The sequence below is a fragment of the Benincasa hispida genome, chromosome 11, assembly GCF_027475165.1.
Source record: "Benincasa hispida cultivar pf3 chromosome 11, pf3_genome.v1.1, whole genome shotgun sequence".
Classification (NCBI taxonomy): Eukaryota; Viridiplantae; Streptophyta; class Magnoliopsida; order Cucurbitales; family Cucurbitaceae; genus Benincasa; species Benincasa hispida.
The window spans coordinates 27,358,992-27,386,071 of NC_143488.1; the positions used below are offsets into that span (position 1 = coordinate 27,358,992).

General features: G+C 39.0%; 2 protein-coding genes across 2 annotated transcripts; both read right to left on the minus strand.

Annotated features, from left to right (window-relative positions):
- Positions 1 to 17,130: 17,130 nt before the first annotated feature.
- On the minus strand, positions 17,131 to 18,909 carry LOC150032550 (uncharacterized). The gene is made up of 4 exons (XM_090306939.1): positions 18,578 to 18,909; positions 18,280 to 18,419; positions 17,867 to 18,005; positions 17,131 to 17,530 (listed from the first exon to the last, which is right to left on the minus strand). The coding sequence occupies exons 1-4, from the start codon at positions 18,907 to 18,909 to the stop codon at positions 17,131 to 17,133; spliced, it is 1,011 nt and encodes a 336-aa protein (XP_090163065.1).
- A 69-nt stretch (positions 18,910 to 18,978) lies between these two features.
- LOC120090613 (uncharacterized) lies at positions 18,979 to 19,824 on the minus strand. The gene is made up of 2 exons (XM_039048332.2): positions 19,564 to 19,824; positions 18,979 to 19,482 (listed from the first exon to the last, which is right to left on the minus strand). The coding sequence occupies exons 1-2, from the start codon at positions 19,822 to 19,824 to the stop codon at positions 18,979 to 18,981; spliced, it is 765 nt and encodes a 254-aa protein (XP_038904260.2).
- Positions 19,825 to 27,080: the final 7,256 nt, after the last annotated feature.

Below are 27,080 nucleotides of genomic sequence, written 5' to 3' on the forward strand. Positions count from 1 at the left end.
TGGCGGCTATCTCTTAGTCTTCGTTGAAAAATCCTCTCAATCTATGGGTCATAATTCGCCAGAGATTTAGAGCTACAAAGAAATCAGAAAAATTACCGTAGCACACTAAATTGCCGAAGTCCCCGACAACGGTGCCAAAAACTTGATGCGTTATCTTATGCGGTGATTTTATGAAATGAATTGCGGTGATGCGAATGGGTTGTGCAACAAGTTTTCTCAGCAGAATCCAAGTATAAATCCTACTGAGTTTCCTGGTAAGTCCAGGGTCAAACTCAGGGACTAAGGAAAATGGTATGCGGTGATAATTTTTAAGAAGACTTTACAGTAACCAATAAATCAAAAGTTGTTTTGGTTTGTTGTATGCGGTAATAAAAAGTATGCGGCGGATTTGAGAAAAAGATTGATTATGTGGTAGATACACTGAGTATGCGGAGGAACGGGTTGAGAAGGTCTTTAGCTAGTGTTTCCCAAAAATGCGTTCAACTATGCGATCATGCTATACTCATGTGACAGCAAATCATTTTCCAATGCAAATGCGATAACTTCTAATTCTAGGACGCATGCGATGAATGCAAAATGTCCATAGAGCTTATTCCTAAGTCTCTACTTTTTGCCTATGCGATGATGCAAGATGCATACAAAGACAAGGTGACCGCATACAATCATAACCTATCTCTAGGATGCATGCGATGCGTTAATAGCAAACAGTGCTTATTCCTAAGCTTCTATCTCTTGATTATTCATTATAATCCGACTCTCCCGAGCCTAGATTCTAACCTGACTTTTCCAAGCCTAGATTCTATCCTTAGACTACCCTCCCGAGTATCTCTAATGGACGAATGACACATACATAATACAAGATAATCGCATAGAATGAAGATCCCCAGTTATGCTAGCTAAGTGCTTCTCAACCCATTCGATAGATTTAGCTACTCATGCGTAATAAACAGAGAGTGAACAAATATAAAGAAGTAGATTCCATTTCTATAAATAAGTTCAAGTACAAAATGACAATGGAAGATAAGTATAGAGAGCTTGGTAGCAATCCTTTGCTTCCCAAGGCTTTTACACTGTTAACTCTATTCTGTTCAAAAGATATTCCTGCTTACACAGGAGTTGGCCCTCTCTCTGATCTCGACGCTTCCGACACTCTTCCAAGTTCATCAGAACGATCTCTCGGTACAATCTCACTTCTCTCGCTTCCGACGTCTAAAATAAAAGAAAAACTAAGAACAAGGCTACTTCTAACTATGGAGAAAATTATCTATCTGTCGAACTGGACTAACAACCAAACTTCTTCACTGAAGGTTTCCTTCGGTATTTATCAAGCTTCTGGGTGAAAGGCTTCTTCCATCTTATGATTGCACGGATGGGATGGCATTAATTCTCTGTCTGATGCGCCGAATATTTGTCACCGAAAAGTTGAGTGTACTTGCTACAGTAGTTCGTTAGCAACTTGTCAACTTAATTTAGAATCGACTGTCATCAGTTTTCTATCCCATCGTGATTTATTATGTTTTTCATCCTGATGTGCCCACCAAGTTGCGCCGGCTCTATGCGGCAATCTTCTTGAGCAGATATTTGCAAGCGCAAATCACCGTTTAGCCTTGCAGTGATGCAATATTTTGATGCGCTTGTTTAGCCTTGCGTTAATGCAATTTCTTGATGCACTCAGCCGTTGATTTCTTGTGATCGCATTTTTCGCCTTGCATCAACACATATTCTGCACAAAAATACCAAAGTTAACTGTTTTAATGTGATTGACGCATGCGACCGCAATATTGTGAACTTAATGCTTTTCGACGCAATCTTGTATATTTTTATCAATACAAACCTGCATTGTTTAATAACTTAGCACTGTAATAACGTGCATTTCTGCCCGTTATCAGCAGCACAACTCTAAGTCTCTAAATTTCAGAATTATATAGAATGAGCTAATCCCTTCATCTGGTGGGATTTCTTTTATTTATAAGTGTTGTTCATCATCAGCTTGATGATGGGGCAGCGTTAAATTCCATACCTTGGTCAGTCGCCTGACACCCAGACACTTTTTAGATGCCGCCAGCTACAAATGCCCATGCTTGCAAATGGTGATTTGACACAAACAGCCTGAATCAATGAATCTTTCTTGCGTTGAAACCCCTCCGACACATGCCTATGCGTTGATGTTGCATGTGACCTTAGAATCTTTGAAATCTTGCAATATTATGTGTTAGTGATGTAGCTTTTTAGTCATAAACACTCTTTTGTATGAGTTTGGTAGTGTTTGAGTAATTCCATATATTTTCTCTAAGAATGATGAGATTTTATCATTAAAACCTAATTGTTCCAAATTTTGAGAGACAATAACTTGTATTTCTACAAGTTATCACACCCCCAAATTTGAACAATGCTTGTTCTCGAGCATTCCAAAAATAATTCCTTGTCATCTTTATTGTCTTAAGTGTGCAGGTTTCACCTCACATCATATTCACTTATAAGCTTGAGATTGTTTTCTTGAAAATGTAATGCAGGTTTGATTCTTTTCAAAAAGGAAGAATGTTTTATTTCCAGTGCAGCAAGCCTTTTGTCAACAACTCTTTTTGCTTCTCAAAACATTTTCGTTTTTTTCTAAACTAGCAATGCATTAGATGCTTTCTTTTTAAAACAAGATGCAGGTAAGAAAATATGAATTATGGACCACCCATGCATTGTTCCAAGTATCCCACTTTCGTTTTGGCTTGCTCCCACAGGTGTCATGCAAACATCCAACTACGGGTGAGAGCCCTTCACAACTAAACTCATATCTAAGCATGTATGTGTTTCAGGATACAGTTTCTTTAAGCTAGATAGTGGAGTTTTGGAATGCATTAGTCTATGAGATATAACTTCGTTTTGGCTTGCCCCCACGAATGTCATGCGAGCTTCCAACTCCACGAATGTCATGGAGTTTTGGAATGCATTAGTCTATGAGATATAACTTCGTTTTGGCTTGCCCCTACGAATGTCATGCGAGCTTCCAACTACGGCTAAGTGCCTGTTCCAATTTAACTCTTGCCAATTTGAGGTTTTCTTTTATAAAGTATTGGCGGAGGAGTTTGCGTATTACATCTTTCTATTTTGTTTCTTCTCTTTAATATTCGGTTGAATTTATTTGATAAAAGCGTCTTAACTTGGATTTCCCTCACCCTCAAATTTTGGAGATCAGCTAAATCCTCATTGCTAAAATATAAAAAAAAATTTGAAAAGGCTTTGAGAATTTCAAAAGGAGTTTTGATTTAGGACTTGCATGCGTCAGAAAGAAAGCACGACTTGCCTTTTTAGAAAAGTTCATACTTTGTTGATTTTCTTAACGCTTACTCTATACTTATAAATTTCTATATTAGTAATATCATTGAAGTAAAACAGAGCACAAGACAAGAAAAATATCCAAAGAAAACAAATGGTATGCTAAAGACAAACGCACGGATGAAAAAAGATAGCAATTTCATTCATTTCGTTGATAATCCAGTAATTGAATAACAAAAACCCAACAAACTAATACAAAAGGTCAAAACAAAACGAAATAACCAACACCCCCAAATTTATTGTGTTGATGCGTCATCCCTATGTTCATCTGCAAGGTCTTCATCCATGAAGCGCAAAGGGTTCATTAGGTGGGCAGGTAGAGGTGGCAGGGCAAACATCCCTATCAGGTCCTGGTTGATATATTGCGTTGTAATGACAAACTGATCTTGCATTCTTCTTATTTGCTACCGCATATAGTCCCTTAGAACCCTATTCTGTTGCTTAAGTGTTTCAATCGATGCAACCAGTGGTTTGAGTTGATCGCTAATGAACGCTTTCAACTCATCAAGATTTGTGTTTGCTTGCAGTGGTGCTGGTTCTTCAGCTCTTCCAACTGGGTCTTCTGAGTTTCTTCCGTTTCTTATCCCTAACCCAGTTGGTTCAAAGATGGTTAGAGGAAGGATAAAGGTTGGAATTGGAGACGGTAAGGGGGAAGGAAGAGGACTAAGGGTTTAATGATCTAAGTTAGTGTTATCTGATGCATTAGATCAAGAATCTCTTCTTGCGAGTCCAAGGGAGAGTTTGGGAGAGGCAGTTTCAAGTCTGGTCGCGCTTCTTCTTCAGTCAACGCTTGCTCCGCTTCATATCCTTGTTCATTTTCCAAAGCATCATCGTTGTGTTCAATAATTCGGACGCGTCTTCTTTTGGGGGCGTGTTGGGTGGATCGAGATCTTGTTGCCACAGTCTTGGGAAGTAGGGTCGGTTGATTTGGTGAATCATGAAGCAGATGCCTGATTAATTTAATGTCCATTAAACCATCTATCTCCTCAAACTCATCCCTTAGAGGGATGCCCCCGCGTTCACACAGTGCCCAGATCAACCATGGGAAGTAAAGTTGGTCACGTGGTTTTGCTTTGATGGCCTTGATCTGATCCATGATTATCCTTCCTATGTCTAGGGGGATGCATTGCATGATGCAATAGGTGGCCAGGACGCACTCTCTTGAGATTGTTTCATCCTGCGTTGTTGGCATGATACGGTTCTTAATCAAATATAACCATAGGTTTGCGTCCGGTGTTAGGTTCTTTGAAGCTAAAATCATTACTCAACTTCTTGATATTTGCCAAGTGCTTCCAGGTTTGGCCACCACTCGTAACGCATCTTCTAAATGGCTGAGAGTTGGATGATCCAATATGTGATTTCCTTCTGCATTTGAATTACTCTCAATATTGAACACCTTGTTGATTTTGTTAGTAGAGAAGCGCACCAAGATGTCATCAACAAGTGTTGTGTTTCTTTCCTCATCAAACTCACTACTGTAGAAATGGAAGACAAGATTGAGCCAAATCCTCGTGAGCCCAACGCATAGTTGACTCCAGCCCATTGCGTTAACAGTGTCTGTTATAAACGAAGGAAATGGGTTGCGTTTGGGAAAGAAGCCTTTCTCAGTAAGGATGTCATTGAATTGACGCTTCCTCCCCTTAGTCTTCTTAGGTGACATAGTTGTCACCTTGCGTTTCCCCGCCTCATGCATTTTGTCCTCTCACTCAAGTTCCCTTAGCTCATTTTCTAATTCTTTTTTAAGGGTAGACTTCCTTCGCCCCTGACGTGCAGGCTTATACATCTTCAATTCTTTTTCCAAAGCTCTCAAGTCAAAGATGCTCTCATGTGTTGCACCTTCAAGTCCAGGTGTAGGCTGCTCTTCTTCGTCATCCTCCAAAATCAACTTTTTTTTCTCAACATTCTCTTTCTTTTTTATAGCCCTTCATCCGCATCAGTTTATCGAGGCTGTGATGCATCTGAGCCAACCTCCCTTTCTATTTCTTCATTTTCTTCTTCTTCTAATTCAACTACAAGCATCATCACGTATCATTCCACCTCATCAACTTCAAGTGATGCATTGGTTAAGTCAGGATGCATCACTTGATCCACATCGAGTTGTCCTTGGTTTAAGCTTGCTAAAATCGCTCCAAAGACTTCTTGCTCCTCCCTTCGAGCCAACTCCGCAAGCTCAGCACTATCTTGCTCTGACACAGAACTGTCAAAGCTTGGTTTAGAATGGGTGGTTGGTGGGGTGCCAGACAGGGTATGCGGCAACCCAGGGGATGATATGATGATGAGTAAGGGTGATTGAATGGGTTGGCTAGTTGCTTTCGCTTCGATGGGGAAGATTGTGGCCAAGGGTTGGATGGAGAGAGGGGTAAGAGGACGCACAGCAGGTGATGGAGCGGTGCGAAGGTGGTCTCAAATGGGGTCATGCGTTGCACCCACTAGACTGATGTTCAAAATAAATGGTGGAGGAGCGGGTTGTTTATAAGGTTTGGCGGCAGATGCAGAGGTCGAAGGGCACCTCATTTCAACCTACCGCTTCGGCTTGGTAGGGGTTTTGGGATTAGGTTTGGTGGAGGTTTTGGGTGTTTGGGAGGTTTTATGATGGTTTTAGAGGGTTTCGACCGAGATGGTCTCTGAGAGATGGAAGAAGATCCAATGTGCGAGGGTTTGGCCAGAAAAGATCTTTTTTAGGCTAGGCGAGGGGATAGGGGAGGCGACATTGAAATGGAAGAAGAGAAGAAAGAGATTACTGGTGAATCTCCTTCGTATCTTAGCGATTGGTTCTGGCTATCGAAAGCGGATGACATCGTTGCTAAAGGAGATGACCGGAATGTTGACTATAATGCTTGGTTCGAACGGATGGTGAGGAATCGGGAGCAAAGGACTTCGAGAGGAAGGATTGAAAGTAATGAAAGAAGAAAGAAGGTCGAGGGGGTACCTTTTATAGACTGTTAGGGGAAATATGAAGTGACACCAGGCGACGCCTAACATTGTCATTAATTTCGCAGACGAAAGGACGTGCCTAAGTTTTCTAAGTAATCGAGGATTTTCTTGTAGTCTTGTTGGGATTAGGTCATATATTAGGAAGTATGGGAGTACTATGCATTGCGTCTTCGAGGGAAATCATTTATGTTCGGTCTATGCATTGGCTTAAGTCTAACGCATTAGAATCCTACCCCCTTCCTAAACTTCTTCAAGTTAATTTAACAATCTTTTTTCATTGCTTTTCTTTTCATCCTTTTTTTTTATTATTAGAAGAGCAATAAAAATCAGCAAAAACCATAACTCAAAGCATAGGCTAACAAATAACACAAAGTAAATTACAAACAAATGCAAACATAAAATACAGAATGCAAAAAGAGTTGGTATAGAAGAAGCGTCCCTAGAATATGTGTCTATTTGAATGCAAGGAAGCTTCGACGCAGGCCTCATTTGGCTTCGCAGAACGCGAGGGATGACTTTTGTCGTTCTAAACTTTCTTCAAAGTAGGGCTTCACCCTTTGCCCATTTACTTTGAATGCATTTGTGCCATCTTCTCATGTTAACTCCACAGCTCCATGTAGAAAGATTGTTTTGATGATAAACGGTCCTGACCATCTAAATTTTAATTTTCCTGGAAATAAACACAACCATGAGTTGAATAATAAGACTTTTTGCCCAACAACAAATTCTTTCTTACTGATGCATTGGTCATGCCAACGTTTAGTTCCTTGTAGAGTTTTCTGTTTTCGTATGCGTTTAGCCGACATTCATCAAGCTCATTGAGCTAAAGCTTACGTTGTTCACCTGCGGCTTCCAAGTTTAAGTTCAGCTTATTCACTGCCCAAAAAGATTTGTACTCCAACTCTAAGGGTAAGTGACAGGCTTTTCCAAATACCAAAGAGTATGGAGGCATACCTATTGGAGTTTTGTAGGCAATTCTATAGGCCCAAAGTGCTTCGTCTAGCCTTTATGCCCAATCTTTCCTTGATACGTTGACTACCTTTTCCAATATCGTCTTTATTTCCCAATTAGATACTTCTACTTGACCGTTGGTTTAAGGGTGATATGCGATAGCAATCTTGTGCCTAACATTGTATTTAGCAAGTAATTTTCGAAATGATGCAGTTAATAAAGTGCATACCTTCGTCGCTCACCAGTGCCCTCGGTGTTCCAAAGCATGTCAAAATATTCTTGGTGAGAAACTTTGAAATAGTCACTACATCATTCTTGGCACATGCCACAACTTCCACCCATTTTGATACATAATCTACTACCAGCTATTGGATTTTATGTCCTAAAACTCGTAGTTTGTAAATTGATAAACATATTCTGTTTTGTTTTTTCGATAAAATTGTTATTGAAATTGTAATCTTGAATCCAATAAACTAAGGTCCTGAGGCTATTTAATGTAGTTTGAACTTTATGTAGTGACATAAATGTGGATCAAGTTCAAATATATAGCCAAAATGGTCTGTAGTATATGAATAAGGTTGGGCACCTTATTCTGGGGACACTATGGATGCGGCCCATTTTGTAGTTAGTACAAACGATGTGATCCTAAATCGTTCATGTGGAGACATGAAAGTGGAGGCATCCTATATAAAGAGTTTACATAAGACTGTACCATGAAATAGTCACTTTTTATGTTCTAAACGCCGTTTTATGTATAAAACTGACTATTTCATTAATTGATGACCTAGGTAAATTAATCTTAATCCTGAGCTAACTATGAACTTCTATTCACTCGGAATTATCCTTAGATACGCATAGGTGAGGGCAGCTCATTATCGTTGGCCCAATAAGCCTCCCATTTCAGGGGTAAGATCAGGTGGATAGCTTGGAACATAGGGTGCAAGATGGAATTCACTCCTACCCGTTATGGGGATAGTAGATAGGTTGTAACCTTTAGTATTGAATCCATGTCTTGAACAAGGGGACCCACCCTCTCCTTGGCCCGAGAGGGGTTCGGTTTATAGGTTGGACCTTAAACCAATTGTTCATTAGAGGATCAGTGGAACTTAAGGAACAAGATGTAGTCTTGGGGGTAAAACGATTTTTATGACCCAAACGAGATTACGAACAACCTGTGAAGGATTAGCTTACTAATCATGGTTATATCATATGGACACAGATATATCTATAGTGAAGAGAGTGCAACTACGGAACTATAGTGGAATGACCCGTGAGTTAACGAATGTTGATTAGCTCCGTCTAAAGAGTTTAACCAGCTAATCTTGGATCGTTGGAGCTCATGATCTATAGGTCCATTAGGTTCTCCTACTAGCTCATATGGAATAAACTTAGAACAATTTGATAGAATAATTCGAATTGTTCAAATTACGTAAAGAGAGAGAAACCGACAAGTATATGTGATATAGTGGTCGGTTTTTCAGTTTAGAGATACAGCTTTAATATTTAAATGTGATTTGAATATCAAGAATATGAATATGTTCATATTCGGAAGCTCGAAAATAATGGAAATGCTCAAAGATGTAAAAAGTCAAAGAGTTGACTTTTAACTTTGAAAAGTAAAAATTTGACGGCCTTTATATTCAAATGTGATTTGAATTTCGAGAAAATGAATATGGATTCATGCTCGGGAGGTCAAAATTAGTCAACACGAAAAAAATCATAAAAAGTCAAAATGTTGACTTTTCGATCAAAGTTTGACTTTAACAAAATGACTATTTTGCCCTTTGACTAAAGTTAGTGGGAAAATCCAAACTTTTGTTGGATAATTCCACTAACAAGATAGTGGGCTAGGTGTTGGCTTATAGTGAAGACATCAAGCCCACTTAGATAGTGGATTTTGAGGTGTTGGGTTTTTATGAACTTGTTTCATGCAATTGTTGTATGGCTTTTTTCTATAAATTTGGGCTTTCAAATTGGATGAAAAACTTTTGCAATTTTTGCAAAATTTATTTTCTAAAATTGGGCTGAAAAAATAAAAACTCAACCCAAAAAATCCATCTCCTATTTCCATCTCTTTCTCTCTCTCGATTTCTTCATCCATCGGGTCCCACAATCCGGTTCTAAGTCCAAAGGATAGTAGGTCAGCTCTAGTGGTTGTTCAGTTCGTGTTCAGGTGGAGATGAAAGCGTTTCGGGAGCTTCAAAGGTAATTTTTCTAAAAAAAAACTCTAATTAATTAATTTAGGGTTGCATGCTATTTTCCTTTAAATTAGAAGTAATTAAAGTGTAATTAGTTCCTTATTCCACTGCGTATGTCTCATGTTCCATCATATGGCATCAGAGCATGCTTTAATTATGCTCAATTGCTTTTGAAGGGATTTTGCTTCCAGACCCGTTTTAGCCACTAGACCCGACGAACCGACCCGCCAGCCCGAGATCCGACCCGGTTTGGAGTAGCCCCACGCACGCTAGCTGTCGACAAAGCGCTCTGGCCCATTCTGCGACCCAACTCGATTTCTTCGCCCGAAGCAGCTGCGTGCGCCAACCCAGTTCGCCGTTTGCCTGCTCGCGCTCGCGCGCCTGCGATTTTCGTTCGACCCGACCCGCCCGCGCTTCTGTTGACTGCGCCAACGCCGTTGACCAGTCGGTCCAGATAGTCTAGATCGGTCTGTTTGACCGGTTCAACTTGGTTTTTGGTGTTTTTAGGTCGGTTCGAGTGGTTTCTAAGCGGTTCCAGATGGTTCAAAGTGTTTGAAGCCGATTCCGGGAAGCTGATTGCTGATTTCTATAATAAATTAGTTATTTATTTGTTTTTAATGCCAAAATCGGTCGACTTTAGTGTTGTTTACTAATTATACATGTGATGTATGATGTTGTTTGATTATGTGTGCATATAGTATGCCATATAGTTTTAAAATCCCACCATAGGAAAAGCATGTGACATGCATTTGTTATATGTTATAAGTGTTATAAAATATATACTATGCATACTTAGTTTTAATATAAGTGTTATATTAAAGCATCTTTGTTTGAAGGAAGTATGTTATAGATGAATGCTCTAGGGTTATAATTGTTATAATTTATTTTATAATTGTTATAAAATAACCTAGACTTCTAAAATCTATAATACAAAAAGATGTATGCTCACTTAGGGTTAACCATCGAGCAATCCCATTTTTCATAAAAAAAATAGGTCGATATCTTGTAAAACCGAAGTTACAAGAAAACTCACCCGACAAGATCTTGGCAAAAAGTTAGATAAGATGACTAAGGTCGAAGGTTTTTAATTTGACGACTCACAGAACACCTACTACCTGGAGATCGAGTCGTTGTCTGAGTTAGGTTAAATCGGTTTTATGAGCATGCGTGAGCGGTATGAGGTAATAAAATTTGTTTATCACCTAGACATCGTAGGTTAAAAATCCAGTATAAAAATTATACTCTGATGAATCACCTAGACTTGGGATATATTTAAGTTAGCCGAAATGTATCGCTAAGTATTTTATACCCTAACCGTCTAGAACACTTCAGCTAGAGAAAAGTAATGTACTTTTAGCTCTAGCATCCCTAAGAGTTCACACCGTGAGGTTCATGCTTAGCTTTGGGTCGCCCTGGGAGCGGACTCCATTCGAAGAGTGTTTGCATGAGTCAATACCAAGGTGAATAGAGGAAGTTATTCATAGTAAGTGGGAAAAGAAAGTGTGTCAACACATCCTATGATCTCTTCCATTAGGTTGCACTGTGAGATTCCTATAATGCACTTGCATGTCTGCCCTGGAGCGACCTTACCAATCGGAGGGCTGTATTATACAATTCAGAACTCTGCAAACTCTAGAAATTGATAGGGTCTCTCAAGTCCGTTTTCATTCTTGTCTTTCCAACTTCGGGAGCATAATGATTCCGATCTTTAAGGTCTAAAAATAGAGGATCACACTTATGAGAATTACCAAGTGTTAGTAAATTCTCAACCAAAGTTGCGATAACTAAAATGTTATAAGAATAAAGAGTTATTTTGCGATTAGCATCTAGTCAAGATTGTCTTGGTTCAAAAGAGGAATAATCTACTGCCCTTCGGTGGAGGTTACTCTAAAATTCTGAAATATCGTTGCAAAATATAATAATGAAGGGTACGTTATTAGTTTTTTTGCTAAACTTGATTGGATTTAAAAGATTAATGTTTTTTACTAAAAAGGTTATGTTTTTCTTTTCAGCATGACTAGCTCTTTAGTTCAACTATTAGCTTCTAAAAATCTTAACGATGACAACTACTCAACATGGAAAACAAATTTGGATTCAACACTAGTAATAGATGATCTGAGATTTGTCTTAACTGAGGAATGTCCTCAGGCCCCAGCCTCGAAAGAAGCACAAGGTTAATATGATTTACTAGTTGCTGAAACATGTTTAGTGGAGTATGATACCTCAACCTGGATATTGGATTCAGGAGCCATTAATCATATTTGCTTCTCTTTTCAGGAAACTAGTTCCTGGAAAAAGCTTGAAGAAGGCGAGATCACCCTCAAGGTTGGAATAGGAGAGGTTGTCTCGGCCGAAGCAGTGGGAGACTTGAAGTTGTTTTTCAACGATAGATATATAATACTTAAAAATGTTTTGTATGCTCCTAAAATGAGACAGAATTTAATATCTATCACATGTATATTGGAACAAATGTATAAAATATCTTTTGAAGTTAATGAAGCGTTCATTTTCAGAAAAGGTATTCAAATTTGTTCTGCTATACTCGAAAACAACTTATATAAGTTAAGACCAACTAAAGCAAAATTTGTCTTAAATATTGAGATGTTTAGAACAGTCGAAACTTAGAATAAAAGACAAAAAGTTTCTTCTAATGCCTATCTATGGCACTTAAGACTTGGCCACATAAATCTCAAAAGGATTAAGAGATTGGTTAAGAATGGACTCTTAAATCAGTTAGAAAACAATTCTTTACCTCCATGTGAGTCTTGTCTTACAGGAAAAATGACTAAGAGGTCTTTTACTGGAAAAGGTCTTAGAGCCACAATACCCTTCGAGCTCTTACATTCGAACCTCTGTGGACCGATGAATGTCAAAGCTCGAGGTGGGTATGAATATTTCATCAGTTTTATTGATGATTATTCAAGGTATGGTCATATTTACCTAATGCATCACAAGTCTGATTCTTTTGAAAAGTTCAAAGAATATAAGGCTGAGGTTGAGATCCAATTAGGTATAAAAAATTAAGACACTACGATCAGATCGAGATGGGGAGTACATGGACTTAAGATTCTAGGACTATATGATAGAACACGGAATCAAGTCATAACTCTCTGCACCTAATATGCCTCAGCAGAACGGTGTATCTAAAAGAAGAAATAGAACCTTGTTAGACATAGTTCGCTCAATGATGAGCTTTGCTGAGTTACTTGATTCTTTTTGGGGACATGTATTAGAAACTGCTGTCTATATTTTGAATAACGTTCCCACTAAAAGTGTTTCAAAAACACCTTATGAGCTATGGAAAGGGCGTAAAGGCATTTACGTCACTTTAGGATTTGAGGATACCTGGCACATGTGTTGGTGCAAAATCCTAAAAAATTAGAACGTCGTTCAAAACTCTGCCTATTTGTAGGTTATCCAAAAGAAACAAAAGGTGGTCTATTTTACAATCCTCAAGGGAATAAGGTATTTGTATCGAAAAATGTCACATTCTTAGAGGAAGACCACATAAGAAGTCATCAACCTCGCAGTAGACTAGTATTGAATGAAATTTCCAAAAATGCTACAGATAAAGCTAGTTCATCTACTAAAGTAGTAGATAAAACTAGTACATCTGATCAGTCACATCCTTTTCAAGAGTTGAGAATGCCTCGACGTAGTGGGTGGGTTGTTCATCAGCCTGACCGTTACTTGGGTTTAACAGAAACACAAGTCATCATACCTGATGACAACATAGAGGATCCATCGACCTATAAACAGGCGATGAAAGATGTGGACCGTGATCAGTGGGTCAAGGCCATGGACCTCGAAATGGAGTCTATATACTTCAATTCTGTCTGGGAACTTGTAGATCAACCAAATGATGTAAAACCAATTGGTTGTAAGTAGATCTACAAGAGAAAACGAGACCAAGCCGATAAAGTATAGACTTTTAAGGCTCGACTTGTGGCAAAGGGTTATACCTAAAGAAAGGGAGTGGACTATGAAGAAATTTTCTCTCCCGTTGCCATGCTTAAGTCGATTAGATTACTCTTATCCATTGCCACCTTTTATGACTATGAAATTTGGCAGATGGATGTCAAGACAGCCTTTCTAAATGGTGATCTTGAAGAGAGTATCTATATGGCTCAACAGAGGGGTTTATTGCACAGGGTCAAGAACAAAAGGTTTGTAAGCTTCAAAAATCCATTTATGGGTCGAAATAAGCTTCTAGAACTTGGAATATAAGATTTGATACTGCGATCAAATCTTATGGCTTTGAACAGAATGTTAGCGAGCCTTGTGTTTTCAAGAAGATCGTCAATTCTACTATAGCGTTCTTATTTTTATATGTTGACGATATTCTACTCATTAGGAATGAAATAGGTTACCTAATTGACATCAAGAAATGGCTAGCAATGCAGTTCCAAATGAAAGATTTGGAAAATGCGCAGTATGTTCTATGGATTCAGATTATTTAGAACCGCAAGAACAGAACACTAGCCATGTCTCAAGCAACTTATATAGACAAAATGTTGTCTAGGTATAAGATGCAGAATTCCAAAAGAGGTATGTTACCTTACAGATATGGAATTCATTTGTCAAAGGATCAATGTCCTAAGACACCTCAAGAGGTTGAGGATATGAGACACATTCCCTATGCTTCTACAGTAAGGAGCCTGATGTATACAATGTTATGTATTAGACCTGATATATGCTACGTAGAAGGGATAGTCAGTAAGTATCAGTCCAATCCTGGATATGATCATTGGACTACCGTTAAAAATATCCTCAAGTATCTTAAGAGAACGAGGAACTAAATGCTCGTGTATGGTACTAAGGATTTGATCCTTACTGGATACACTGACTCTGATTTTCAAATCGATAAAGATGAAAGAAAATCTACATCGGGATCAGTGTTCATTCTGAATGGAGGAGTAGTAGTGTGGAGAAGTGTGAAGCAAAACTGTATTGCGGACTCCACAATGGAAGCTGAATACGTAGCTGCATGTGAAGTGGCAAAGGAAGCAGTATGGTTGAGGAAATTCTTGACAGATTTGGAAGTCGTTCCAAATATGCATCTACCTATCACCCTATATTATGATAATAGTGGTGCAGTTGCAAATTCAAGAGAACCAAGAAGCCACAAGTGCAGCAAGCATATTGAGCGTAAATACCATCTGATCCAAGAGATTGTATATCGTGGAGATGTTGTAGTAACCTAGATATCTTCTAAGAAAAACATTGTTGATCCTTTTACAAAGGCTCTCATGACTAAAGTGTTTGAAGGTCACCTACAGAGTCTAGGTCTACGAAGTTTGTAAACTAGGACAAGTGGGAGAACTTTTGGGTATATGCCCTAGTTTATTATATTCATATGTTTATTGTACTCATATGTTTCTCACTTAAATTCAACACTGTGATACTCCACTAGGAGTTTTAGTCCAAGTAGGAGTTTGTTGGATTTTATGTCCTAAAACTCGTAGTTTGTAAATTGATAAACATATTCTGTGTTTTTTTTTCAACAAAATTGTTATTGAAATTGTAATCTTGAATCCAATAAACTAAGGTCTTGAGGCTATTTAATGTAGTTTGAACTTTATATAGTAAATGTGGATCAAGTTCAAATATATAGCCAAAATGGTCTATAGTATATAAATAAGGTTGGGTGCCTTATTCTGGGGACACTATGGATGCGGCCCATTTTGTAGTTAGTACAAACGATGTGATCCTAAATTGTTCATGTGGAGACATGAAAGTGGGGGAAGCCTATGTAAAGAGTTTACATAAGATTGTACCATGAAATAGTCACTTTTTACATTCTAAATGCCGTTTTATGTATAAAACTAACTATTTCGTTAATAAATGACCCAGGTAACTTAATCTTAATCTTGAGCTAACTATGAAATCCTGTTCACTCAAAATTATCCTTAGATCTACATAGGTGAGGGCAGCTTATTATCGATGGCCTAATAAGCCTTCTATTTCAGGGGTAAGTTCAGTTGGATAGCTGGGAACATAGGGTGCAAGACGGAATTCACTCCTACCCATTATAGGGATAGTAGATAGGTTGTTCCCTTTAGTACTGAATCTAGGTTTTGAACAAGGGGCTTTACCCTCTCCTTGGCCCGAAAGGGGTTCGGTTTATAGGTTGGACCTTAAACCAATTGTTCATTAGAGGATCAGTGAAACTTAAGGAATAAGATGTAGTCTTGGGGGTAAAACAGTTTTTATGACCCAGCCGAGATTACAAACAACCTGTGAAGGATTAGCTTACTAATCATGGTTATATCATATGGACACAGATATATCTATAGTGAAGGGAGTGTAACTACGAGACTATAGTGGAATGACCGTGAGTTAACGAATGTGATTAGCTTCATCTAAAGAGTTTAGCCTCCTAATCTCTGATCGTTGGAGCCCATGATCTATAGGTCTATTAGGTTCCCCTCCTAGCTCATATGAAATAAACTTAGAACAGTACGATAGAATAATTCGAATTATTCGAATTAGGTGAAGAGAGAGAAACCGACAAGTATATGTGATATAGTGGTCGATTTTTTAGTTTAGAGATACAGCTTTAATATTTAAATGTGATTTAAATATCAAGAATATGAATACGTTCATATTCGGAAGCTCGAAAATAATGGAAATGGTCAAAGATGTAAAAAGTCAAAGAGTTGACTTTTGACTTTGAAAAGTCAAACTTTGACCGACGTTATACTCAAATGTGATTTAAATTTCGAGAAAATGAATGCGGATTCATGCTCGGGAGGTCAAAATTAGTTAACACGGAAAAAATCATAAAAAGTCAAAATGTTGACTTTTTGGTCAAAGTTTGACTTTGGCAAAATGACTATTTTGCCCTTTGACTAAAGTTAGTGGGAAAATCTAAACTTTTGTTGGATAATTCCACTAACAAGATAGTGGGCTAGGTGTTGGCTTATAGTGGAGATATCAAGCCCACTTAGCTAGTGAATTTTGAGGTGTTGGGTTTTTATGAATTTGTTTCATGCAATTGTTACATGGCTTTTTTCTATAAATTTGGACTTTCAAATTGGATGAAAAATTTTTGCAATTTTTACAAAATTTAGTTTCTAAAATTAGGCTGAAAAAATAAAAACCCAACCCAAAAAATCCATCTCCTATTTCCATCTCTTTCTCTCTCTTGATTTCTTCATCCATCGGGCCCCACAATCCGGTTCTAAGTCCAAAGTATAGTAGGTCAACTCTAGTGGTTTTCCGGTTCATATTCGGGTGGAGATGAAAGCGTTTTGGGAGCTTCAAAGGTAATTTTTCCAAAAAAAATCCTAATTAATTAATTTATGGTTGCATTCTATTTTCCTTTTAATTAGAAGCAATTAGAGTGTAATTAGCTCCTTATTCCGCTGCGTATGTCTTATGTTCCATCACCAGCAAGATGTATTGTTGACCACAGAACAGAGGGAAAGGTCCCATAAAATCAATGCCTCATACATAAAATAATTCGACTTCAAGTTTATTGTTCAGAGGCATTACGTCCCATGAGGATATATTACCTGTGCGTTGACAAGGGTCGCAGTTGAAAGCATACTCCCTTGCGTCCTTGAAGAGGGTAAACCAGAAATATCCACTTTGGAGAATGTTTGCAACGGTTATTTGCCCTCCAAAATGACCGTCCGTAAGGAGAATCATGACACTCAGCTAGGATGCTTTGATTCTCTCCTTCTGGAAGGCACCGACGCATGACGGAGTCGGGACCTTATTTGTGAAGAAACGGTTCATCCCAAAAATAGAATTTGCTATCGTGAACAAGCCGTTTCTTTTGTTGAGAGTTGAAGTGCTCAGGGAATTGTTTGGTGGTCAAGTAATTAACAATGTCTGCATACCACGGTTCCCTATCTTCAACTTTGAATAATCCTTCATCAGGAAATGCATCTCTGATTTCATCTTCTTGGTATTGTATCTCCTGATTCTCTAATCTCGACAGGTGATCAGCCACCTGATTTCCAGTCCCCTTTCTATCCTTGATGTCAATGTCGAATTCTTGTAAGAGCAGCACCCGTCTGATTAACCTTGGTTTTGCATCCTTCCTGCTTATCAAGAACTTAATGGCTGAGTGATCTGTGTAGATGGTTGCTGACGCACCAACTAGATAAGATCTAAATTTTTCAATTTCGAACATTACAGCCAACATTTCCTTCTTCGTAGTTGTGTAATGCTCCTGAGAGTCGTTTAAAGTCTTAGACGCATAGGAGATGGGGTGTATCAAGTTTCCTTTTTTCTACCCCAACATGGTTCCAACTGCAACGTCGCTTGCGTCACACATCAGAATGAAGGGTTGCATCTAGTTCGGTGCTATTAGTATTGGAGTTGTAGTTAATGCATACTTCAATGTTTCAAATGTGTCATGATAGTCGTCATTAAATACATATGGCCGGTTCGCTTCTAATAGTGCGATCAGAGGACGAGCAATCTGAGAAAACCCTTTTACGAACCTTCTGTAGAAGCCTGCATGTCCTAGAAAACTTCCTAATGCCTTTACATTTGATGGCAGAGGAAGTTTGACTATGACATCAACTTTGGCTTCATCAACTTCCATTCCGGCTTTAAACATATTATGGCCCAAAACAATACCTTCAGTCACCATAAAGTGACATTTTTCCCAATTTAAAACAAGATTCATTTCCTCGCATCGCAAGGACAACCTTTAGGTTGTCTAAGCAAGACTGAAATGAGTCTCCAAAAACTGAAAAGTCGTCCGTAAAAACTTCAACGGTCTGTTCAAGGAAGTCTGAGAAAATTGCCATCATGCATCTTTGGAACGTTCCTGGTGCGTTGCACAGTCCGAAAGGCATGCGTCTGAACGCGAATGTTCTAAATGGGCATGTGAACATCGTCTTCTCTTGACCTTTCGGGTCGATAAGAATTTGGTTGTAGCCAGAGTATCCATCTAGAAAATAATAGAATTCCTTTCCAACTAATCGATCAAGCATCTGGTCAATGAAGGGGAGAGGGAAGTGGCCCTTCTTGGTCGTCGCATTGAGTTTCCTATAATCCATGCAAATGCACCAGCCCATGACAGTCCTTAAAGGGATGAGTTCGTTGTTACTGTTGACTATCACTGTTGTGCCTCCCTTTTTAGGGACGATTGAACTGGACTTACCCAGCTGCTATCAGAGAAAGGATATATTACTCATGCGTCCAACCACTTAATGATCTCTTTCTTTACTACTTCTTCCATTATGGGATTTAGCCTATGCTGAGGCTCATATGATCTAGTCTTCCCCTCTTCTAGCCTAATTTTGTGCATGCAGTACGATGGGTTGATGCCACGAATGTCAACCAGCGTCCATCCTATTGCCCGTATCTGTTTTTGTAACATCTGCAAAAGAGAGCATTCATTAGGCTCAGAAAGATTAGCTGAAATAATTATAGGTAAAGTGTTATTTAATCCAAGAAAAGCATATTTAAGATTTTCAGGTAAAGGTTTCAATTCTAGTTCTGGTGGTTCCTCCAATGATGGATGCGCTGGCTTCATCTACCGCTCACTCAGACTTGGCAGCTTGAGTTTCTTCATAGTTTCGTCCAATGCAAGGACCTCACAAACTTAGTCCGCTTCTTCTTCAGGAAATTCCATTTTGTTAAGTTGACATTCTTCATTATCTGGAAATTTTAATGCGTTTAACACATTAAATTTCATTTCTTGGTTATCTACACGCATGGTCAGTTCTTCCTTGTGCACGTCTATTAGTACTTTCCCAGTGGCAAGCAAGGGGCATTCAAGAATGATTGGTACATCCATGTCTGCTTCATAATCAAGGATGATGAAATCCACTAGGAATATGAATTTTTCAACTTTCACCAGAACATCCTTAATCTTTCCTTTAGGATATGTGATCGTTCTATCAACGAGTTGAAGCATTACAGAAGTGGGTTGCGCTTCACCAATTCCTAATTTCTTGAAAATTGAGAGTGGCATGAGGTTGATGTTTGCTCCCAGATCACACAGTGCATGTCCTACATCTAGCCCTCCGATTGAGCACGAGACTATGAAGCTTCCCGGATCCTTCTGTTTCTTAGGTAATTTGTTGTTGACAAACGCATCACACTCCTACATTAAAGCAATTACTTCTATCTCACTGATTCTTCTCTTCTTCGTCAAAATATCCTTTAGAAATTTTATGTACTTTGCCATTTGTTCTAAGGCTTCTACAAGTGGGATATCAATATGCAGATTCCTCAGAAGTTCAAGAAAACTCTTAAATTGCTGCTCATAATTCTTCTTCAGTAAGCGTCTAGGAAATGGTGCTTTCAGCTGCACCGCAGGTTCTCCAACGCTAGACGTGCTTGGGTTCAAATGACTTGTGGATTCTGGCATCCATTCTTCTTGATCTTCCAATGCCTTCGGGCGTGTTGTGTGCTCAGTTGAAGGATTGTTGGTTCTTAGGTTCATGCTTCCTTCTACAAGAGGTCTGCCACTTCGTAATGTCACCGTATGACATTGCTCTTTTCCGTTGCTATTTATTGGTTTTCCGTATTGCTGGGCAAGACTCCTAGCGGCCAATTCTTCAACTCACTAGTGATTTACCGCACTTGTATATCCAAATTTCTAATGGATGACGCTTGGCTTTTTAGCAATGCGTCGTTCTGGGCGATATATTCCTTTAAGAGGTTTTCAAGCAGAGAAGCTAAACTTGACGCATGACTTCCTCTATTAAAGGATTATTGGTGCAGCTGTTGCGATGGCTGGAATCCAGGCGGCGGTCCTCTATCCAGGATTATAGGTGTTCGAGAATGGGTTGTTTTTAATAAAGCATATCGACTGCGGATTATGTGGGTAATCAGTGTAGGAATGAAGATCTCCACAGGCCACACAACTAACCATGGGTTGTACAAATATTTCCACCTGACTTACCTTTTGCGTGTTTGATGCGTTCCCTAGTGATGTAAAAGGTTTGTCATGGTAGCCACTTATGCAAAAAGCGTGGCTATTGCATTAAAATCAACAAAGTTCACACTCTGAAATCGTCTTCTCCTATCTACTCTTGCGTCATAAGTGTTATCTACCCATTCCATATTATGCTTAGCGATGCGGTATAGTATTTCCTTAGCTTAGTTGTAAGATTTGTCCGTGATACCACCAGCTGCAGCTACATCAGCTACCATTTGAGATGCTCTGTTCAATCTGCCATAAAAGGTTTCCATCTGGACAGTTAAAGGTAGTCCATTGGGGCAATTCTTGGCCAGTCCTTTAAAGCGCTCCCATGCGGCACTCAAGGTTTCGAATTCTTCTTGCTCATAGTTCATTATTTCTCTTTTCCTCCTTGCATTTGTGGTAGGTGGGAAATATTTCTACATGAATTTCTCCACCAACTTTTCCCAAGTCATTATCTCCCTAGACTCCAAAGAACTCAATCATTGCTTTGCATCTTCGCGCAGAGAATATGGGAATAAAGATAGCCTGATAGCTTCTGGAGTTATCCCAGGAATCACAAACGAGTTGCACGTTTCCAGGAAACGTTTCATGTGGGCTTAAGGGTCTTCTCCACGAGCACCCCCAAACTGGCCAATTGTTTGAAGCATTTGTAACATCACAAATTTCATCTCAAATCGTGTCCCATCTGGCGTTGGATATATGATCCCTGGTGAGAAATCATACAACACAGGAGACGCATACTCCCACATGGGATGCATACTACTGTTTGACATTATGATAGGATTTTGAGTAGCGTGGGCTAGCTGTTGAGCTAAGTTATGATTTAATTTCTCGTTCGCCATTTGTTGTTGCCTGATTTGCTGTCTGAGTAGTTGTTGCCTTAACCTACGACGATGATTAGATGGATTTCTTCGTCGGAAGGTCCTTTCAACTTCGGGGTCATATACGAGTTCAGGAATGTTTTCCCTTCTCATAAACGTTTACAAGCTTCGACTTAGCTCGTAATACTCCCTCGGTTGTAAGTTTCCTACAAAAGATACAAGAAAAATTTCTTGTTAGTTTTTTTGCTAAATCCCTAGCAACGACGCCAAAAACTTGTTCGTTCAATTCATGATGCAAGCTTAGGAGTGTATTGTATGAAGAAATTGGAAAAAGCGTGCAAATGTGAATGATGTGTTGCTGATGCGTTAATGATGCGTGAGGGGATGCGTGACACTCCTCTTTGCGTTCAAGTTTTTCTAAATCAAATCCAAGTATAAATCCAATTCAAGTTCCTGGTAAGTCCAGGTCGAACTCAGGGATTTAGAATAAAGCTAATGCAGAGCTTGCGTTGTAGCTAATGTAGAAGTATCTTAAGTGAATGCAGAATGAGTTATCTATACTAAGTTTTCTATGTGCGTGCAAGAAGGTACAAAAAGGTCAAGTAAAAAACAAGGGGTCGTGTGAAAATGGTGCAGTGCAAGGGATATGCATCGATTTTAGTGGTGTACACGTACAAGAATGTGATGCGGATGGAAATGACTTGTTTATCTCTGTAAATGCATTAGATTTCTGCTTACTTTCTATTCAGCACTTCTCAATGCAAATGCCATACAATTTCCTATCTCTAGGATGTATGTGTTAGTCACATAATGCAATAAAACACTAGTGCTTCTATCTCTAGATGAACCAAGCGTTTCTAACTTAATGCTTGCTTGCTTATTCTCTCGAATAATTCAAGCTAAAGTAGCTTTTACGAAGTGATTCAGTTGGCTTAGGCGTTTAGAAATGGACTTTGCATGAAGTTATAGATGCATCTAACGTAAAGCAAGAAATAAACAGTAGTGAAGTGTAGTAGATCAAATATGTGAATTCATAAAGAAACCGGTTGTCTTTACAAGATCAATACTCAATCAAATGAGATGAAGAGAATTAGAATTGGGATGAAAAAAAAATAATCAAGCTGCAGAATATAATCTCTTGTCTTCTTTGGCTCAATTTAAATTCGTGTACAACCAACTTATAGAAGAAATGGAAGAAAATTATCTCTCGAGCTAAGCTTTCTCGACTCCTTGATCGACGGTGGGGATGGATCTCTTCCTTCTTGTGTTCTTCTTGTCACAGCAGCACAACTCGAAGTCTCTAAATTTCATAATTATACAAAATGAGCTAATCCTTTCGTCTTATGGGATTTCTTCTATTTATAGTCATTGTTCTTCATCAGCTTGATGATGGGGCTGCATTAAATTCCATACCCTAGTCAGCCGCCTGACACTCAGAAACTTTTCAGATGCCGCTAGTTGTAGATGCCCATGCTTGCAGGTGGTGATTTGACATAAACAGCCTAATCAATGAATCTTTCTTGCGTTGAAAACCTTCGACGCATGCCTATGCGTTGACGTTGCCTGCGACACTTAGAATCTTTGTTGAATTCCTGCAATATTATGTGTTAGTGACATAGCTTTTCAGTAATAAACACTCTTTTGTATGAGTTTGGTAGTGTTTGAGTAATTCCATGCGTTTTCTCTAAGAATGATGAGATTTTATCATTAAAAACCTTAACTGTTCCAACTTTTGAGAGATAATAACTTGTATTTCTACAAGTTATCAGACACCAATCCCAACAATCTCCCACTTGTCCTAATGCCTCAGGAGACTAATGTACAATACAATATAAAACATGTACAAGGGCATACCCTAGTATCATCTCCCACTTGCCCTAAACAAGATGCAGCATATTCCAAAGACCCAGGTTCTCCAGCTGACCCTCAAACACTTTAGCCGTGAGAGCCTTTGTAAAGGGATCAGCAACGTTGTGCTCCGACGTGATCTTCGTGACTATCACATCACCGCGATGCACAATCTCCCTAATCAAGTGGTATTTTTGCTCTTTATGCTTACCCCGATGATGACTCTGAGGTTCCTTTGAATTTGCCATAGCCCCGCTGTTATCACAATACAGAGTGATAGGCAAATCTATATTTGGAACAACTTCCAAATCTAAAAGGAATTTCCTTAGCCAAACAGCTTCCTTAGCAACTTCACAAGCAGCTACGTATTCAACTTCCATAGTGGAGTCCGCGATGCATCCTTGCTTGATGTTTCACCACACTACAGCCCCTCTATTTAGAGGGAACACTGACCCTGATGTCAATTTGTGAGAATCTCTATCGGTCTGAAAGTTAGAGTCCGTGTATCCTGTAAGGATTAGATCCTTATCTCCATACACGAGCATGTAGTCCCTCGTTCTCCGAAGATACTTGAGGATCGTCTTGACCGCCGTCCAGAGATCAAATCCTTTACTTATTGAGTAGGATATCATTTCTTAATGTTAGTCAGATACCCTACATCATTCCCAATGAGTAGGATATCATCCACATACGATACCAAGAAAGCTACTGAGTTGTTAATGATCTTCTTGTAAACACAAGGCTCATCAACATTCTGATCAAAGCGAAACAAATTGACCACAGTATCAAATCTGATGTTCCAAGATCTAGATGCTTGTTTCAACCCATAAATGGACCTATTAAGCTTGCAAACTTTTTGTTCTTGATCTGGAACTATGAACCCCTCTGGTTAAGTCATATAGATGGTCTCCTCAAGATTACCATTAAGAAAAGAAGTCTTGACATCCATTTGCTATATTTCATAATCATAAAATGTGGATATGGACAGGAGAATCCTGATAGACTTGAGCCTGGCAACAGGTGAGAAAGTTTCCTCATAGTCAACTCCCTCAACCTGGGTATAACCCTTTGCCACGAGTCGAGCGTTAAAGGTCTGCACCTTTCCATCTACACCTCTCTTTCACTTATAGATCCACTTACACCCAATAGGTCTTACCCCATCAGGCGAATCAATAAACTCTCAGACGTTATTAAAATACATAGACTCCATTTCTTGGTTCATGGCCTTAACCCATTCATCTTTGTCAACATCCTCCATTGCTTTCTTAAAAGACAACAGATCCTTGACCCCATCATTCAAAATGACGTTTTGGGCTTCAGTCAAACCCATGTAGTGATCCGGTGGGTTCATAACCCTCACACTACGTCGAGGCACTCTCAACTCTTCAGCTGGTTGACTAGATGTTCCGACCTCAACAACTCTTGTTGATTTGTCAGCCTGTTCAACAACTCTTGATAAACCCTCAGCAGTCTTAGTCTCACTAGAAATCTCAAGCAAAATGAGCTTACTTTGTGGCTTATGATCCCGGTTGTGGTCTTCTTTCAAGAAGATAGCATTTGTAGAAACAAACACTTTGTTCTCACTCAAATCATAGAAGTATCCATCTCTTGTTTCCTTGGGGTAGCCTAAAAAGAGGCAAACCTTCGAACGCGGTTCCAACTTCTTTGGGTTAGCCACTAGTACATGTGTCAAATAGCCCCAAATCCTGAAGTGGCGTAAACTACCTTTATGGCCTCTTCATAACTCAAAAGGTATTTCAGAAACACTTTTTGAGGGAACGTTGTTCAGGATATAGCTTGCAGTCTACACTGCAAAATCCCAAAACGAGTCTAGAAGATAAACATAACTCATCATAGATCGAACCATGTCCAACAAGGTTCTCTTTCTCCTTTCCGATACACTATTCTGCTGAGGTGTACCAAGGGCCGAGAGTTGGGACGCAATCCCATGTTCTATCATATAGTTCTGGAAGTGGAGGTCCATATACTCTCTATCACGATCAAATCATAGTGTTTTTATCTTCTTACCTAATAAGTTTTCAACTTCAGCCTTATACTCCTTGAACTTGTCAAGAGCTTCAGACTTATGTTGCATAGGTAGAGATACCCGAATCTTGAATAAACATCTATGAAAGAGATGAAATATTCATACCCACCTCGAGCTCTAACATTCATCGAACCACAGAGTTCTGAATGTACAAGCTTCAAGGCTTCCTTGGCTCTGTAACCTTTTCCAGTAAAAGGTCCTTTGGTCATCTTGCCTTCGAGGCATGATTCACACACCGACAAGGAGTTTTCTTCTAAACTCTTTAGAAGTCCACTTTTCACAAACTTCTCAATCCTACTAAGGTTGATATGACTGATGCATTATTTTATTGAATGAAAATATGGATGATATGCGTTGATGGAATTGCATTGTGCACTCAAGTTTCCCCAGCGGAATTCAAGTGTAAATTCCTCTGAGTTTCCTGGTAAGTCCAGGGTTGAACACAGGGACTTGTGAACATAGATTACGTTGATAATTTTTTATGAAAACTTTGCGATAACCGGGAAAATAAATAAAGTGTTTGGTTGTTGATTGCATTGATTAAAAATAAATAACAAATGCGGCAGAGTTTGAAAAGAGTTGGTAAGCGGGAAATGCAATGAATATGCGGTGAACGGGTTGAGAAAGATTTCGGCTAACACTCCCTAGAATGTGTTCATACTTGCGATCATGCAACATGCATACAATAGTAAACCACCTCTCAGTGCGAATACCACGGCTTCTAAGGCTAGAACGCATGCGATAAATATGCAATAAGTCTACAGGGTTTACACATAAATCTCTATTCCTATTTATGTGATGACAAGATGACATCCACACAAATATGCAACCACATAATATCATTCCTATTCCTAGGATGCATGCAATGCAAGTCGATAAACAAAGCTTATCTCTAAGTCCCTATCTCTTGTTTATACAAGCCTAATCTTGCTCTTTCGAGTCCAAATTCTAATCTAGCTCTCTCGAGACATTAGGTTCTTTCTTTAGACTCTCTCTCGAGTAACTCTAAAGGGTATTTTGCACAGCATAAAACAAGACAATCGCAAGCAATGAACTTCCTACGTCATGTTAGCTTAGTTCTTCTCAACCCATTCAACTAGTTTAACTACTCATGCGTATTAAGAGAGTGAGCATATGTAGAAATAGAACTTCCATTGTATAGATATGAAGATGAAGTATAAAATAACAACATAAGTATAATAAAGAGCCTGGTACCAATTTCTTGCTGTCAGACGTTTATACTGTTTCTACTCGTGCTCTAAAGATGAAAGTCGGCCCGCTCTCTGCTCTTAAGCCCTAAGGTTCTCTCTCGAGTTACCCTAGGCAATCTCTGGCACCACCACTCTTCTCTTGCTCTGCCGTAAAATGGAAAAGAAAATTATGAACAGAAGCAATTAGTTAACTCGTCAACCGATCAACCCCTTTTCTGAAGAATGCACTTGGTATTTATAGGGCATCAATGGTGAAAGGCGGCTTCTCTTTTCCGGTTGTACAGATGGGATAGCTTTAATTCCTGATTGACGCTCGGAATGATTGTTACTGATAAAGCTGAATGTATTTTGTGACCGTTATCAGCTGTCAACTTAATTTGGATTCGACTATCATCAACTTTCTGCCTCATCGCTCTTAATTGGCCTTTCACCCAGATGCGCCCACCATGTTGCGCTGACCAAGTTGCGGCGATCCTTCTCGGGTGAATGTTTGCGAGCACGATCAACGCAAAGTCTTACGGTGAAGTTGCGCTCGACCTATAATTTCCTATGATCGCAATCTTGCATTGCGTTAACGCATATTCTGCACAAAAATACAAAAAATAAATAGTTCTAATGCGCTGAACGCACGTCCGCAATATTATAGAATTTATGCTTAATGAACGCAATTTAACATATTTTATCAATGCAATCCAACATTGTTTAATAACTTAGCACTATGATAACGTGCCTTTCTACCCATTATCAATGACCTAACCTTAGATGCCAAATATGGGCGTTTTTCTTAGGAGAAACCTTTAGTCTTTGAGCTGTTGTAGCCGTACTGAACATTTCAATGTTAAACAA